The 14,511-nt window shown below is 41.4% G+C and overlaps 1 protein-coding gene across 3 annotated transcripts; it reads left to right on the top strand.

Annotated features, from left to right (window-relative positions):
• The first annotated feature begins 1,874 nt into the window (after positions 1 to 1,874).
• MED10 (mediator complex subunit 10) lies at positions 1,875 to 7,198 on the top strand. Of its 3 annotated transcripts, none has more exons than XM_075142417.1 (4): positions 1,875 to 2,032; positions 2,320 to 2,403; positions 3,598 to 3,700; positions 4,874 to 7,198. In XM_075142417.1, exons 1-4 carry the CDS (start codon positions 1,905 to 1,907, stop codon positions 4,967 to 4,969), a joined length of 411 nt encoding a protein of 136 aa, XP_074998518.1. In that variant the 5' UTR covers positions 1,875 to 1,904; the 3' UTR covers positions 4,970 to 7,198. The 3 variants fall into 3 exon arrangements, with proteins under 3 accessions (XP_074998518.1, XP_074998517.1, XP_074998519.1); XM_075142416.1 differs by having other exon boundaries at positions 1,878 to 2,032; positions 3,580 to 3,700; positions 4,874 to 7,065; XM_075142418.1 differs by lacking the exon at positions 4,874 to 7,198 and adding an exon at positions 4,422 to 4,820 and having other exon boundaries at positions 1,878 to 2,032; positions 3,580 to 3,700.
• Positions 7,199 to 14,511: the final 7,313 nt, after the last annotated feature.

The raw sequence follows: 14,511 nt of genomic DNA, 5'->3' as shown, positions 1-14,511 counted from the left end.
ATAGACTGATATTTAGTCATTCCTCAGATAATTCTATTGTGTTTTTTACTACCAAGTGAACTTCTGTCTGTTACCGCTTCTGTTCCTTACACAGTTTAGAAAAACACTCATAATTAGCAGATATAAGACAGGTGGGGAAGGTAATGAGCCCTTATCGGATAATCAGTCACTGGTTCCTCCATTTCTTTTTGTGTGGTATGCCAAATCGTGTCTTCCCATTGCTCAAGCAATACTTAATTTCCGCACAAAGTAGAAGAGCCACAGGGACTGAATGGACCCTGCTGCCAAATATATCCTAGCCTCTGGGGTCAAGGCTTTTTGTAGGCTCTGATTCCTGTGGATAAAAAAGAGAGCTTGAAATCCAGGTATCCTGAACTCCGGGTGTGCATTTTCATTACCAGATAAAAAGGAAGTCTGAGGGCTCCCTTTGTGAGCGGGATCAGGCGTGGGCTGAGCACATCTGCTGATCAGACACGGGGAGCGAGGCAGGCAGAAAAATACCTGCCCTTTAGATCCATGCAGTTCCCCGTATCCCAGTTGCATGTATGACCTTTACCCAGGAGTTAGGTCCTTTTGTGCTAAGGACTTCACAGAGGTGATCCCTAACCCAGAGCCTGTACCAGCAGGCAGCAGCTTGCAGCTGTGGGTAGCAAGGCAAGTAATTTAATGAGGAATTTGACCGGGCGCAGTGAGTGATAGGATAGTCACAGGCAGCCCCACCTAACAGTAATGGGCAGCATGGGAAAAAACATGAAGCCATCTGTTTGAAAGGCTTTCAAGAAGGGAGCGGGCTCTGCGCTGCAAATGGGTCAGGACTCGAGTTCAACTGCTGGTACAGGGTGGGGGGGGTAAGCAAACTGGAGCCAGACACAAGTTTTAAACGGGTCTGAAAATGAGGAACAATTTTATGTCTATGCGACACCGGAAGGGGAACCACTCAAAAGCAGAGGGATTCCAAATGATGGTCTCAAAATATAAGCAATGTGCTAATATTTGTTGAGGACAGAGAAAAGGATAATTGACAAAAAACCAATGAGAGTCAATTATAGCAGTTTTATAGGAGCGTACTGGCAGGAAAGACTACGTCTTTCAGAAGTCAAGCAGAGAGACACTTCAAGATCTAGATGCAGCAGTCCATGTCTGGCAGGCCATAGCAATTAGTAGTACCCCATTTCGAAAGGGGTGCTAGCAATTTTTTCAAAGATGCTATTAATCACATTGCGTGCTTCCCACTCCACTGGGATCTACTGAAAAATTCCTAGAGATGTTACACAGTAACAAAAGAAAGGAAAGCATTGCCGAGGGCTACTGAGTGATTCATATTGTCAAACTCCAATTATCTGGCATTTATAAAAGATGCTAATTATAATTTAGTATTGATTACCTTCAGGGTAAAAGATATTTCTCATTATTTGCCATCACATTTGATAAATCCGGAATACCCAAAGCACATACTGACTCGTGCAACTTCGGGTTCGTAGATTTTATTTTTGCCTTGAATTCATTTTCCCTCAGCTGTGCAACCGGGTGAGCCGAACATCCCCCCGGCAAAGGGAGACGCGTCATTAAAATAAGCCATCAGAAACGACACGTTGTGCTTGAGCTCGAGGCGGGCAGGCCAAAAGTCTCCTATGCCCCCCCGCAGATGCTATACGTTGCTCCCCACCGCCCGCATCCCTCTCCCGCGTCGCGCCAACCCCGCTCCCCCCGGCGGCGGCGGGAGCGGGGTCGGCGCGACGCGGGAGAGGGATGCGGGCGGAGGGCGTGGCTTGCGATGGAGGGGGCGTGGTCTGACGTCAGGGGGGCGTGGCATGAGGCGGGGCCAGTCCAAGCCGCTCCTCCTCCCTCCTTCTGCGCATGCGCGAGTAGCCGGAAGTAGGGGGGGTGTGGGGAAGGCGGCGGTCATGGCGATGGCGGAGAAGTTCGACTCTCTGGAGGAGCACCTGGAGAAGTTCGTGGAGAACATCCGGCAGCTCGGCATTATCGTCAGCGACTTCCAGCCCAGCAGCCAGGCTGGTCTCAACCAGAAATTGTGAGGGGCCCGAAGCTCCGCAATCCCTCTTCGTTACCGGGCCAGGCCGCGGGGCCCTTGCCGCCCCTCCCCCCCCCCCCTTCCACTCCCCCAGCCTGGTGGCTCAGGGTACCGGAGGCCCTGGCCGGCGGATCTGCAGCCCTTCCGCCGTAGCGAAACGTGGGAGGAGCGGCAGGGGAGTTTCGCCGGGGTCTCCCTCGCTGGGTTTCGTGTGGCTGGCCTCTCAGCCTCGCGGTTAGCGCAGAACGCCCCATTTTGGCTAAAAACGACCCGTTCTCTTCTTTCAGGAATTTCATGGTGACGGGCTTGCAGGATATCGACAAATGCCGGCAGCAGCTTCACGATATCAGCGTGCCCTTGGAAGTTTTTGAGTAAGTAACTTTGTACCTGGTGCTGTAGTGGGTGTGATTTGAGGTGGTGTGTCTCTGTAGCGTGGGTATTTTCCCTGAGGACTGCTTGTTTCTTAAACTCCATCTTCTGAATGCCTCACGAGAATGTGAGCAGGCAGAAGAAGGTAAGAAGTACCTTTAGCCTGTGAGAAGGCAGAAGGGTAAGAGAAGTGATAAATTACACACCTGCTTTCAGATGTCTTTTTTTTTTTCTTTTTTTCTTCTTTTTTTGATTTATGCTAACTTTACATATGTAGGCAGTAATACAGATTCTGCCGAATCTAGTGTTTTAGTAAGTAAGCTTGCATTTTGGAAATATACTTTTACACTAGGTTAGAATCAGGATTTAAAGTTGCAGGTGAAAATAAATTAGGCCAGTAGTTAGGTGTTTAGTTTCAGTAGTGGCAATCTTCTTGTTGGTAGAGAATTAGAATGTTAAAAGCAAAATCATGAATGTAGAGGGAGAGCTATACAAGACAGCTTTTATGATATAGCTGAGAAGTTAATTTATTAGTCTCTCTTGTAAGTCCAAATGTCACTGGGTTGCGTTATTCTAGTGTATTACTGGTTATACAGGACTTTTTTCAGTTGGGCTTTCACTCTATCTGTAAATCTATGGTGACAATCTTAGTTCTGTTTTCTTTATTCAGTGATGGAATTTCCCTTTGTCAGGCACTTATATTGCAAAGCAAAAATACATTTATAGGTTTGCCAATACAGGTGTGTTAATTTTTATTCTTTGCTATGGTATGTACACTTTCTCCTCATCCTTGAATTGCTGGGTACCATATTCCTATGTGCTTATTGCTCACCATGTACTAACTAAGATATTTTATGGTTAGCGTCCTTTCAGTTGCTTCAGTCTTTCGTCATTCATGTGTCCTTATTGCCTGTGAGGAGCTGGGTAATTACATTTTTTGTTTGCTTTTAATCCTTTTTTCAAAGCTCCAGGCTTTTTGGAAACAAAGATTTAAAACAGTGTACTAAAACAGCTGTTTGCTGGCCACAGTCCTTCTTGAGCTGTCTTCTGAAAATAGCTGTGTTAAACTATGCTTTTTAAAGTGCATATTTCAGACAATAGTAGTAACAAAAAGACAGCAAGGTGAATAAATCTGTACCTTGGAGAACATCCTAGTAGGAACATGATCATTTGGGTAGTATCTTTTCTATTTTCAGATACATAGATCAAGGCCGCAATCCTCAGCTTTACACTAAAGAGTGTCTGGAGCGAGCTTTGGCTAAAAATGAGCAAGTAAAAGGAAAAATTGACACAATGAAGGTAAACCAGAAATAACAAAAGTACTAATGTAATAATGTATTTTATAAGTTTTTACTTTTCTGTAAATATGTGGGGGTTTTTCACTTGTGCAGTTATTAAATTCCCTTATTAGGTGATTTGTATTAGGAATTGCTCTGCATCCCTGTATCTTAATTGATGCTAAGGCAGCCTGTTCTGGAAAGGAAACTTGTAATTCATCCCACAGTTGGAGATGCAGATGTGGCTATGATTTTTTTTGGTTAAATTTGCATTACAGATCTTTTTTTGTTTTCATTTTGAATACTAGTGAGTACCTCACAGTGTTATAGATCTGTAACTGTGATGTGTGTCAACTTAGAAAGAAGCAAAACAGAAGGGGTATTTTTCCAGTCTTGAATGGATCTTAGAGTATTAAAATGTCAAGTGTGCTATATAAGCATGAGTTAATCTTTATAAAATTACTTAAAATGTATGCCAGTGTTTAGGGTTTTCTGAACTTGTGCATTCATCTAGTATGAACCTAAGCATTCTGCTGTATTGTTTAACTGCTGTAATTACTGCTGAAAAGTACAATCAGAAAAAGAAGTTTAGTGAGATTTGAGAAAGGGCTGTTTGTTTCAGAACGTTCTTTGGCTGAACTTAAAATTAGTGTGGAGGATGGCAATTTGTGCTGCAGAACGTAGACATGCCTCCATATGTTCTAAGCTTCTCTTTCTTTTGATATGCTCTGTGCTTGTAAAAGTTGTAGGAAGAATTACATATTTCTAAGCCAAGTGCGAGTTCCTTTTTGGAGGTGGAGGGATTCCATATCAAATCAAGAGGAGACGTGTCCTTTATCAGCTTTGCTTAATAAAGTCAGACAGATACTGATGCATCAGAGTTTGCACTAGAGAGGTCCAACTACGTATTTCTTAAGTGAAAATGCTAGTTAATTTATGGGGATTTAAAAGCATTTTAGTTTGCCTGGTGCTTTCCTAGCAGATTTCACTTGAGCATTTGCTGTGAGTTTTGTAAATGTAACTTTCTGTGGTTTTGTGTGTGGTTTTGAGGGTTTTTTTTGGGTACCATTCTTGTAGGTCACTGAAATGTAGAACTGTGGTGTATACAAACATTTCTGTTCATCAGATAACATTGCTTGATGAAATCTAAATAAATTGTGCAGATGATGTATGTACATTTTTTTTCTCTTTCCAGAAATTTAAAAGTCTGCTAATTCAAGAACTGACAAAGGTGTTCCCAGAAGACATGGCAAAGTACAAAGCTATTCGAGGAGAAGATCCTCCTCCTTAAGTTTGCCTTTGATAGCTCTAAAAATGTCAATGCCATAAACTGACACCACTCTCTAAAAACATTGATTGGAGAGAGGGGGAATCCAAGCCTTCATAACAACTGTGCTAAAACTGGCAGTGATGGAGTGTAAAGTAGCTTGATGATTGCTGATGGTTCTGATCTGAAGCTACTGAATCTTCTGAAGACTTTTACTCAAAGGTTGCAGTTGAAACTTCCTATGGTGATCTATTACTCTTTCCTGAAAGGTTTTGGAGGTATAATTGCCTGCAGGTTATCAATACATAGCATTTCCCACAAAGTGCATTTCCAGAGCAGAAAATCATGTTTTTTGTCTTCTGAAAAGTATGCTCCATGATTGTGGGCTCATCTGTTTTTTTAAGATAAATGTATTTATTATACTTGATTATTTTTTTATTTGTAAACTCCTTTTTTTTTTTTAATTACAGTACAATTGACTGCTTTCATCTCGCCAAATTCTGCTGTACAGGAGCCTGTCAAGGGCTGCAGTTCTTATGTGTCATAATGAATTGCAGCCAAGAAAACCTTCAGATATTTTTGTTTTGCTCTATGAGCTGCAGTGCAGATGGCTGAGGATATAGAAAGTGAGCATATTTGGGGACTAGCTCCTCAACAATGTTAATATTTTGTATAGTATTTAATGTAAGCTTGTGTTTAATTCTATTCATTTTCTGTAAGCAGGTTGTGGAATAAAAATTTGAAAAAAATTTAAATTCTAACGTTTTTCTGTTGTATGCTACTCTTTGGAGAATGAACTGAAAGCTGTGAAAAATAGGATATTCCCCAGTCTCACAGTGGTAGAAATAAAATGTGTATCAAAACTTGGCTGTTGAAAGTTGACTTTCAACAACTTGGTATTTTGGTTTTGTGGGGAAAACTTCCCTTTTAGTACCTGAAGCAGGAGATTTTGGGCATCAGTGGTTGTCACCTGAAGCGTTTCTGATTAGCTGTGAGCTCATCTGTGAGACCTGTAACCGTTCATGCATAAGGTAGTCCCAGCATAAACCAGCGTGTTTTATGGGTTCGCTACCTAGGGCATAGTGCATGTGCAGAAGACTAGTTCTACAGTGGAAGCGAGAGGACCGCTTTCGGTCTTGGGGATTTGTGAAACTTGAACCATTTGTGCTTACATTTGTCCTTCCAGGTGTAATTTTTTTTGCACCAGCAAATGAATTTATTATTTTGTCAACTTTCTTTTAGTTGCTAAACTTAGTGGTTTTGGGCAGGAGCTGCGAAATAGCACTCTATGCATGTGCTCCATAGCAGACCTACCTAGCCCATTAAAGACCTTAATGGGGGCGTAGGTATGTTCAAGTTGCTGGTGCCGTAGTTTCCACACCTGAAGTACTGTCTGTGCTCAGTTACCCAGCTGAAGCAAAGCCCGTCCGTAATGCCAAGCAACACTATGCCTGACCAAGCTTTGGCATAACAAAAGGAAAAAGAAAAACAGAAAGCTAGGTGTTCCTCTGTGTTAGTGAAAACTTGTTACCTGGCAGTCTAAATTAATCTAATTGCTGCCTGATATTATCCTGCCCTAGTCTGCACACTTGCTTTTCCTTGTATTTGCTCCAACACTAATCGATCTCTTTCCCTTCACAATTTTACTGTACTAACTTGGCAGAAAACAGCAATAAAGAAAAAGCGCACCATGTTTGCGTTTTGCTCTGCCTGGATTGCCCTAGGTCCCTAGGAGTCGTCGAAGCAAGGCTTGTGACTGGCAAGTGGGATGCGCACAGGGCACGAGCAAAGAAGGTAAGAGTATGTTTCCATACGTATAATGTGGTGGGAAGCGGAGCTTGAGAGCAAAAACGTCAGCAGCAGGCAGGTGAAACTGTGTTTAAATGGTAGTTGAGAGAGAACATTTATGGGACAAGAGGCCAGTAGATACTGGTCTGGATACTGGAGTATTCTGGCTCCTTGCGCTGACACCAGTTTGTGTGTCAGACTTGGTGGAGTAGCACACTTAAAAACTGGTGCTTCCAGGAAGTCTTATTTTTATATCTTCTACTCATTCCAAAATATATTACTCTGGTTGTGCAAATTCTCTTAGAAATTCATATTAAAAAAAAAAAAGAAAGTAATCTAGATTGTTCGTTCTTGCCACTTGGAATTTTGGATCTGTAAACTTTACAGGGTGAGTCTGCTAATGCTTTAGAACATCCTTGGTAGCTTTAATTTTTGTAACACCAACTTAGGAAAAAAAATGAAAGCACACTAAAAGTCAAATGAAAAGAAAACACATAGGATTCCTCCGCAGAGCAAGCTGGCATTTTGTTTGAATGTAGGCGGACTCCCTGGGGAAGCACTGGGACAGGCTGGCCAGCCAGGTGGTAGAATCTCCAACCATCTTCAGAGGTTTCTAAGACACCCGGGCGAGGTCCTGAGCAGCCTGATCTAACTCAGCAGTTGGCCCTGCTTGGAGCAGGAGCTGGGCTAGGTGAACTCTAGAGGCTTTTTCCAATCGATATGATTCTGCGACTCTATGATTCAAATAATAAGAGTTTGTAAGTACAAAAAGGATAAAGGTTAGGGGCTAAAATTGCTGAAAGAGAAATTTGGATTAGGCATTAAAAACAATCTTATTGTAAGGCTAGCAAAGCAATGGTACAGTTTTCTTGTTGAGTTTCCATCAGAACATTGATGATGCATTGGTACAGCTGATCCTGTCTTAAAGCAGAGGGAGAAACAAGACAACTTCTTGAGGTCCATTCCAGCCCTTTTTTGATCATAGGATTTTGCCATTCAGAAAAAAATAATCCATATGGATTAGTATAAAGTATTTCTTGACAAGAGAGCAGGGACGGAGAGCAAGGACAAGAGGCAGTGGACCTGAGTTGTAATGAAGGAAAATTGATGGACCTGTTCTTCACCTAAACAGGTGCTCAGAGTGGCTGCAGAATTGCTGCCCTCGGAGATTTTCCCATCTTGCCTGTACAAAGCCCTGGGTAATCAGACATAGCTTAAAAGTTAGCCCTCCTTGGGGCAGGCAGCTGAACTGGGTAACCTGCAGAGGTCCCTTCCAACCAATTTTTTTTCTGTTTTCTATGATTCTATTATCTTACCTTATCACAGTGAAAGGTTTTTGACTATTCAGTCTCAACACTGAATTTTTTTAATTGCAGTATGCTTCAGATGATAGGAGGTATTTAATCAGTGCAGGGACCTTTGCTTTTATGTAGTGCAAATCGTGATTAGCACCCGTGCCTGTAGGTGAAGTACTGAAGAGATGCTGCAAGAAGCTTTTTCATTTGCTTTTCAAGACAAAGGGTTGTGAGCATTGAGCATAAATGGTTTTAAACGTATTTGGGATCAGAAACAGTTTTAAGTATATGCAAAGTCAAGTTTACTTTGAAACAAAGGTGGGGCCTCTGGAGGACCTGAACTCTCGAGGTAATTCTGTCTGTGTAGCACATCTTCTCTATTCATTTCTAAGCCCACTGCATTGAGTGGGCACTCGTACCTGTTTCCAATTCCTCACACTAACTATGATTTCCCTCTTCGTAACTTTAGAGACATTAATTTTGTTACACAAGAGTCAGATTTTCAACCAGGAGAGACCTTATCTTTTTGATTCTTGAATAAAAAATACTTAGTTTTACATTCTGCTTTCTCCTTCGATTCAACTCCTTTGCTGCGATGCCATTCAAAAACTTTTAGCTTATAATCTTTAGTTTAAACACCATATTCTAAAATGTAGTCCTCATTTTCAAATCAGTGTTTACACACACGGTTACTTTGAATTTTGAGCCTAGTGTATTAATTTATAACAGCATCACACAGTGTTCGGCTGGTACTGTGAAAACACTATCACACAATTTACATTCTAGATGATGTGTGGAGCTTAGCATCACACATGTCTCCATAAGTTTATATGCTGACCAGCTCTGTGTTGATCAACTCAGAGCTAATGAGCTTTATACAGTGTGGCTTTTTTGTAATGTGTTCTTTCCATATCTATATTCCATGCTATATATTCCATAGAAACTAATAACGGATTAGTAGAGCTTATAATGTATGCATTTACTCCTACTGCTGATAGGAAAAGAAGGCATAAGAAGGAAAGGGACACTCTCACAGATTCGCTGGAAAGAGGATTTGTTCCTTGAGTATAAAAACACTGAACACAATTCAAAATTTATCTTTCTGAATGTTAAATATTTTTGTGTGTGCTGAAAATTTCCTTTCCTTAACAGGAAAAAAATGTGTGTTGTTTCAATGCATCACAGCTGCCCTCTGCCTGCTAAGCAGCTGAATCGTTTCTCCGCGACCCTGCTACTTTCCACCTCTGAAGAGCGCTAGCAGGGTAGGGCGAGAAGAGATTTTTTTTTTGGCAGAGGATGGTGAAAGAGAAACTCTGTTCATAGAATCTGTGAATTTTTTATGCTTTGGTGGGCTTAGTGTGGGAAGCCCTTGAAATTAGTTGAATTGCCCAGTAAGCATCCTTTCTCCTCAGCTACAGCCTTCACATCACTCCACAGGAATACCAATGTGCTTTTGCGTGAGGCAGTCTCCTGTACCATGTGGAGAAGCCTGTTCATTTTGCTACTGTTACAACCCCATCATCCTTCTCTAAATGCTGTACCAAGGACTTGGACGAAATCTATGCTTTTGATTTGTTTGTGAAGCATCGTTCAATTTTGGCCATGTTTTTGCTGATGTTGGCACCGCATTACGGATTTGATTGTGCCAGCTACACAATGCCCCAGCAAGGCCTCCTGCGTTCTCTTGTCTCACTGCTTTTAATGCTGTTACTGTAACGTTATTAAAGTAGTTGAGTTGATTTTTGCAGAATAAACAGGAGTGGCAGAGGATTCTAACAAATAACAACTGTCATGCTTCCAAAACCAAAATCACAGTAGCCTCTAGGGTCTATTTTATGAAAAAGCAATAGGAATTTTTATTTTTAAATTTTACTCTATTGTTATCCCAATTAACAAAGATTCTTCTATTCTGAATTCCAATATTTAACAATTATTTTATGGTATAAAGGGTAATATTTTCCACAAGTTGCGCATTTCCTTCTGTGTCTTGCTTTTCTCCTCCATTCCGTGAGAATTAATTGTTACCCAATCATATTTGGTGGGCATTAATGAAGAATATTTTGCCAAAACCAATATAAAGTATTCTTTTCTTCCACATTTTGAGATGAATGAGTGGACCTTTTTAAAAAATTGTTTTGTCCCTTTTGGCCAGTGCATCTTTAACTGCTTTTCGTTGTAGAAGTGTATCTGCTTCTGGCTCCGCCACGGGTTATGAGACCTATGCCACAAGCTCCTCTTCTGCAAGGGAGGGTGAGCAAGGGAGATGGAGGGAAATGTAGCCGGGCTCCTGCAAGCACGTTCTCTGCGGCACGCAGCTGGGGCCTCTCCAGAATGACACCCAGGTCTGACAGGCTGGCTCTGGGGCAGGTCAGCCCTGGCCGGCTCCTCTTTGATGGCCTTGGTCAGCCCTAACCTTTGATGGACAATAAGGGCTTGGTTTTCCCACGCAGTTTCGGCAGTTTCTGCAGCCAGGCTCATAAACTGAGTTGTGCCTGTCAGCACCGAGCTGAGCCCCCGCCAGCTCTAAACTGATGAATAAATCGTCAGGGTGCTGGAGCAGGGTTCTGGTCATGGTGGTCCACACAGGGAGTGACACAGTCAGGGGCTGTTGGTGAGAGCCAGGGTATTATAACTGCCGAGCAGCTAATGCCTGCTGGATAAGTCCCAGCAGGCAGTTACGATGAGCTGCATCTGGTTGATAAATCACCATATCCCCACCCGATCCCCACTGAAGGATTTGGGGAGCTGGGGAGCCGGCATCACTCTGGGTGCGGGAGATATTAGGAAGGCTGAAGGTCTGCAGTCTGCCTCTGCATGCTGGCCATAGCTTCTCGCAAGATTTAGAGATCAGCCTGGAGCAATGGAGGAGCCATGGGGGGCAAGCACCTCCACAGCCACAGGGCCCTAAAAATGTGTGTGATAAAAGTGTATAATTTGTTATTGTTGTTAGTTAATAAAATAAGTACCCAACACTGGCCACAATGAAGATGGTTACCCCCATAACACTGATGTCCATGCTTGCTGATGGGAAGAAGGTCCTGGGCTTCCCTGGCTCAAGAAGAGGTGATTTACAGACAATGCATGGACCATATACTTCCCCTGGATATCTAGGTGGTAAACATGGTGACTAGGATAGTTAGCAGAGATGGAGGATTAGGGAATAATATTCCTTATAGGTGACATCGTCCTGGGATCCCAGCAGCGTGTGTTTTGTGAGGAGTCTGTCTGTGTGAGAAAACATTTTTTTTGGCTTGAGGGATATATACATCAGGAATTATAATAAAAAACCCAAACAAACAGAAAAAAAATGCTAAACCATCAATTCTCACATTCTGCTCAGCTCCAGTTCTAAATTTGTGACACTTTCTTACTCTATTATTTTATGCTTGCTTCACTTACTGTTTCTAGGCTAGCCATGCAAACCATTGCTATTATTGTAACTGCCCCAAACAGTCCATATTTAGCATAATATGGAAGAGAGGTAACTGTTGTAATTGATGTGTGTTTTAGGGAAGAAAGGGTAGCCAGAATAAGTGCATTTGAGTTCATAGTGTAGAACGAGAATGGCTAGAAACAATGGTGTTTTCCATTTCCAGTTGCATATGGAACACAAAAATCTAAGCTAATTTTTCTCTAGTTTGTTAATTGTTTCTCTGAAAAGGAGCATATGTATGAATTACACTCGTCTATGCCCTGGTTAGATGATAACCTTCAAGACATTCGTTAAAGGAGACTGTTATATCTTTGCTCTTTCCCATTCTGTTACCTGGATTGCATGGTTGGAGGTGGTCTGGAATTTTATTTAAAAATAACATCAAAATAACATCAGCCAGGCAACAAAGCATCTAAAATAATTAAAAGGCAATACAAATTTATCTAAAAGAAAGGTATGAAAGCCTATGAGCATTCAGATTTTCAAGTGTATCCTTGAATTTCAATAAGCTTTTGGAAATAATAGGGAATATGTAATTACAGGTAATTGTTTATTTTTAAAATGATTATCCTTATTATATACGCTATGAAATGAAGAGACATTAGATAATGCTGCTGGGTACACACTTCTCTAAGATGGAGAGTGTGCTCCCGTACTCCATTTAGGATAAACAAAGACAGTATAAAATTCTTTTGTTTGGGCTTGAAAAGAAACCGACCAAGAAGGTGCAAAGGATTTTACTGCAACCTGTTAAGGTTCAGCATCCTCTCTGTCCCTTTTTCTACGGGAAGTAGAAGCAGTTGGGTGCCCAGCCTTCCCCCATCCTTGAAACCTCTTTTTGCTTAAGCCTCCTGTCCTGCTTTTGGCTGAGATGGAGTTGATTTTCTTCCTATTAACTGGTATAGTGCTGTGTTTTGGATGTAGTGTGAGAATAATGTTGATGACACACTGATGTTTTGGTTGTTGCTAGGTAATGTTTACGCTAGTCAAGGACTTTTCATCTTCCCATGCCCTGCCAGATGTGCAGGGGGCTGGGAGGGAGTGTGGCCAGGATGGCTGGCCCAACTGGCCAATGGGCTATTCCATACCATAGGATGTCATGCTCAGCATATAAAGCTGGGGGAAGAAGAAGGAAGGGGGAGGATGTTTGGAGTGATGGCGTTTGTCTTCCCAAGTAACCGCTACGCGTGATGGAGCCCTGCTTTCCTGGAGATGGCTGAACCCCTGCCTGCCGGTGGGAAGCAGTGAATGAATTCCTTGTTTTGCTTTGCTTGCGTGCGCAGCTTTTGCTTTCCCTATTAAACTGTCTTTATCTCAGCCCACGAGTTTTCTCACTTTTACCCTTCTGATTCTCTCCCCCATCCCACCCGGTGGGGGGGTGAGCGAGCGGCTGCGTGGTGCTCAGTGGCCGGCTGGGGTTAAACCACGACACCTCCCTGTGTAGAATGCCTCACTTAAAGCTGTGAAGTCTAACAGGTAAAGACATACCCGTTACAGCAGTTACACGCTGCAGCTGATCAGCTGTTTGTATAACCCATAGCTCTTGCTAGGTTTTTTCATGCAGATCAAGACACTTTGGTTGTTAGCCAGTTCTCAGAATAAGATGAAGCACCAGTGCGCCTGAAACGATCTGTTACTCTCATACCATTCAGAAGAGAGTTTCTTGATGCAAAAAATAATTCTAGGCAGAGCAGTTTGGTTTTCATTGATTCACTTTTCTAATTGATTTGGTTGAAAAGTACTGCTAAGTGGTGGTAATGGTTTCATGATTTCCCAAATTTTATATTGTGATGTTTTTATAAATTATTTTCTTTGCTGAACGCAGTTCCCAAGTGATCGAAAGTGCTTATTGTATAATTCCAATAAAGTTATCCCAAGTACCCTGTAATCTCATCTTTGGCTCTCCTATGATCATAGAAATAGAGAAGATAAACCATCCAATCTATTTCTTTTTGCCATGAGTGAGCTTTGAGTTTTTAACTAGATCAATTAGAAACTACTAACTGAACTTGCAGTGCTACCGAAACCTCTCTAAATCAACATATTTAAAAGGTGAATTATATAAACAAAGACTTAAAAAATATGTAAGAAGTGTTCCAAATACTGAGCTTAACAGCAAGTTAATAAAAGAGAAATATTGCTGCCAAGAATATTTCTGGATTCTCAGGTTTCAACACAAAGTCATTTCTCACTTTACTATGATTAATCGCTGTAGCATTTCTGGGCAGTTGCCAGATGTCCTTCCAGCTCCGCAGAGCACAGAGTCAAGGTGACGGGAGTATCTGCCCTGCTCAGGGAACACTGTGTTTACTGCATGTACTTCAATTACTTCCATATGCTTAAGATCCTTCTGTATATTTTCTTGATTAAAATAATGGAGGAGCACACATTGCAAGACACTTCTGTAACAGCTCTTTTAATACTCTTAATTCAAATCAGGAATCTGTATTTTCTGTATTATGACATATTTCATACTGAGAACTAGATTGTATTTAGTCTCAACAAGACGTAATGCAGACAGTAAAAAAGAAACATCTTTCTGCACAGTATGAAAATTTTCAAAACAATTCCTTCTCTTCTCCTGAAAGAAAAGTCCCTTTATGTGCTAAGAAATTACACATAATGTTCCAATTCCTAAAGATCTAATTTGAATCTAATTTACTTGGTATTTATAATTTGGTCATTATATTAAACAAACTTCTCCAAATATTCCTCAAAGGAAGACGAAGCTACTTTTATATATAATCTGGGAAAAGGCTATTTGAAATTATTGTCGTATTGCATTATTTAACAAGTTACTTTGTGGGAATCTGGGCCATATTTATATCACTTCTGCTGCAAAAATAACATTTACTCTTCATGTTAATTGTTGACATTCATAAACTTTTATTTGGAATGTTGCTAAGGATTCAAAATTCCTGTGATTGTATAGATTATATTGGTATATAATGATATACCAAGCCGCTTCTGTACTATCATGGGAATTTTCAGTCCTCGTCAGGAAACGAAAAGAAACTTATAATTGTCTGTCACCAAATCACTGGTAGGTG

The sequence above is a fragment of the Calonectris borealis genome, chromosome 2, assembly GCF_964195595.1.
Source record: "Calonectris borealis chromosome 2, bCalBor7.hap1.2, whole genome shotgun sequence".
NCBI classification, from domain to species: Eukaryota; Metazoa; Chordata; class Aves; order Procellariiformes; family Procellariidae; genus Calonectris; species Calonectris borealis.
This window is presented reverse-complemented; position numbering and strand designations above follow the sequence as displayed.

Bases quoted from the DNA above. Each gene is read 5' to 3' on its own strand.
- MED10 (XM_075142416.1), top strand. From the start codon at position 1,905: ATGGCGATGGCGGAGAAGTTCGACTCTCTGGAGGAGCACCTGGAGAAG. The intron at 2,033-2,319 runs GTGAGGGGCCCG...CTCTTCTTTCAG, and splicing joins GCTGGTCTCAACCAGAAATT to GAATTTCATGGTGACGGGCT. The intron at 3,701-4,873 runs GTAAACCAGAAA...TTCTCTTTCCAG, and splicing joins GAAAAATTGACACAATGAAG to AAATTTAAAAGTCTGCTAAT.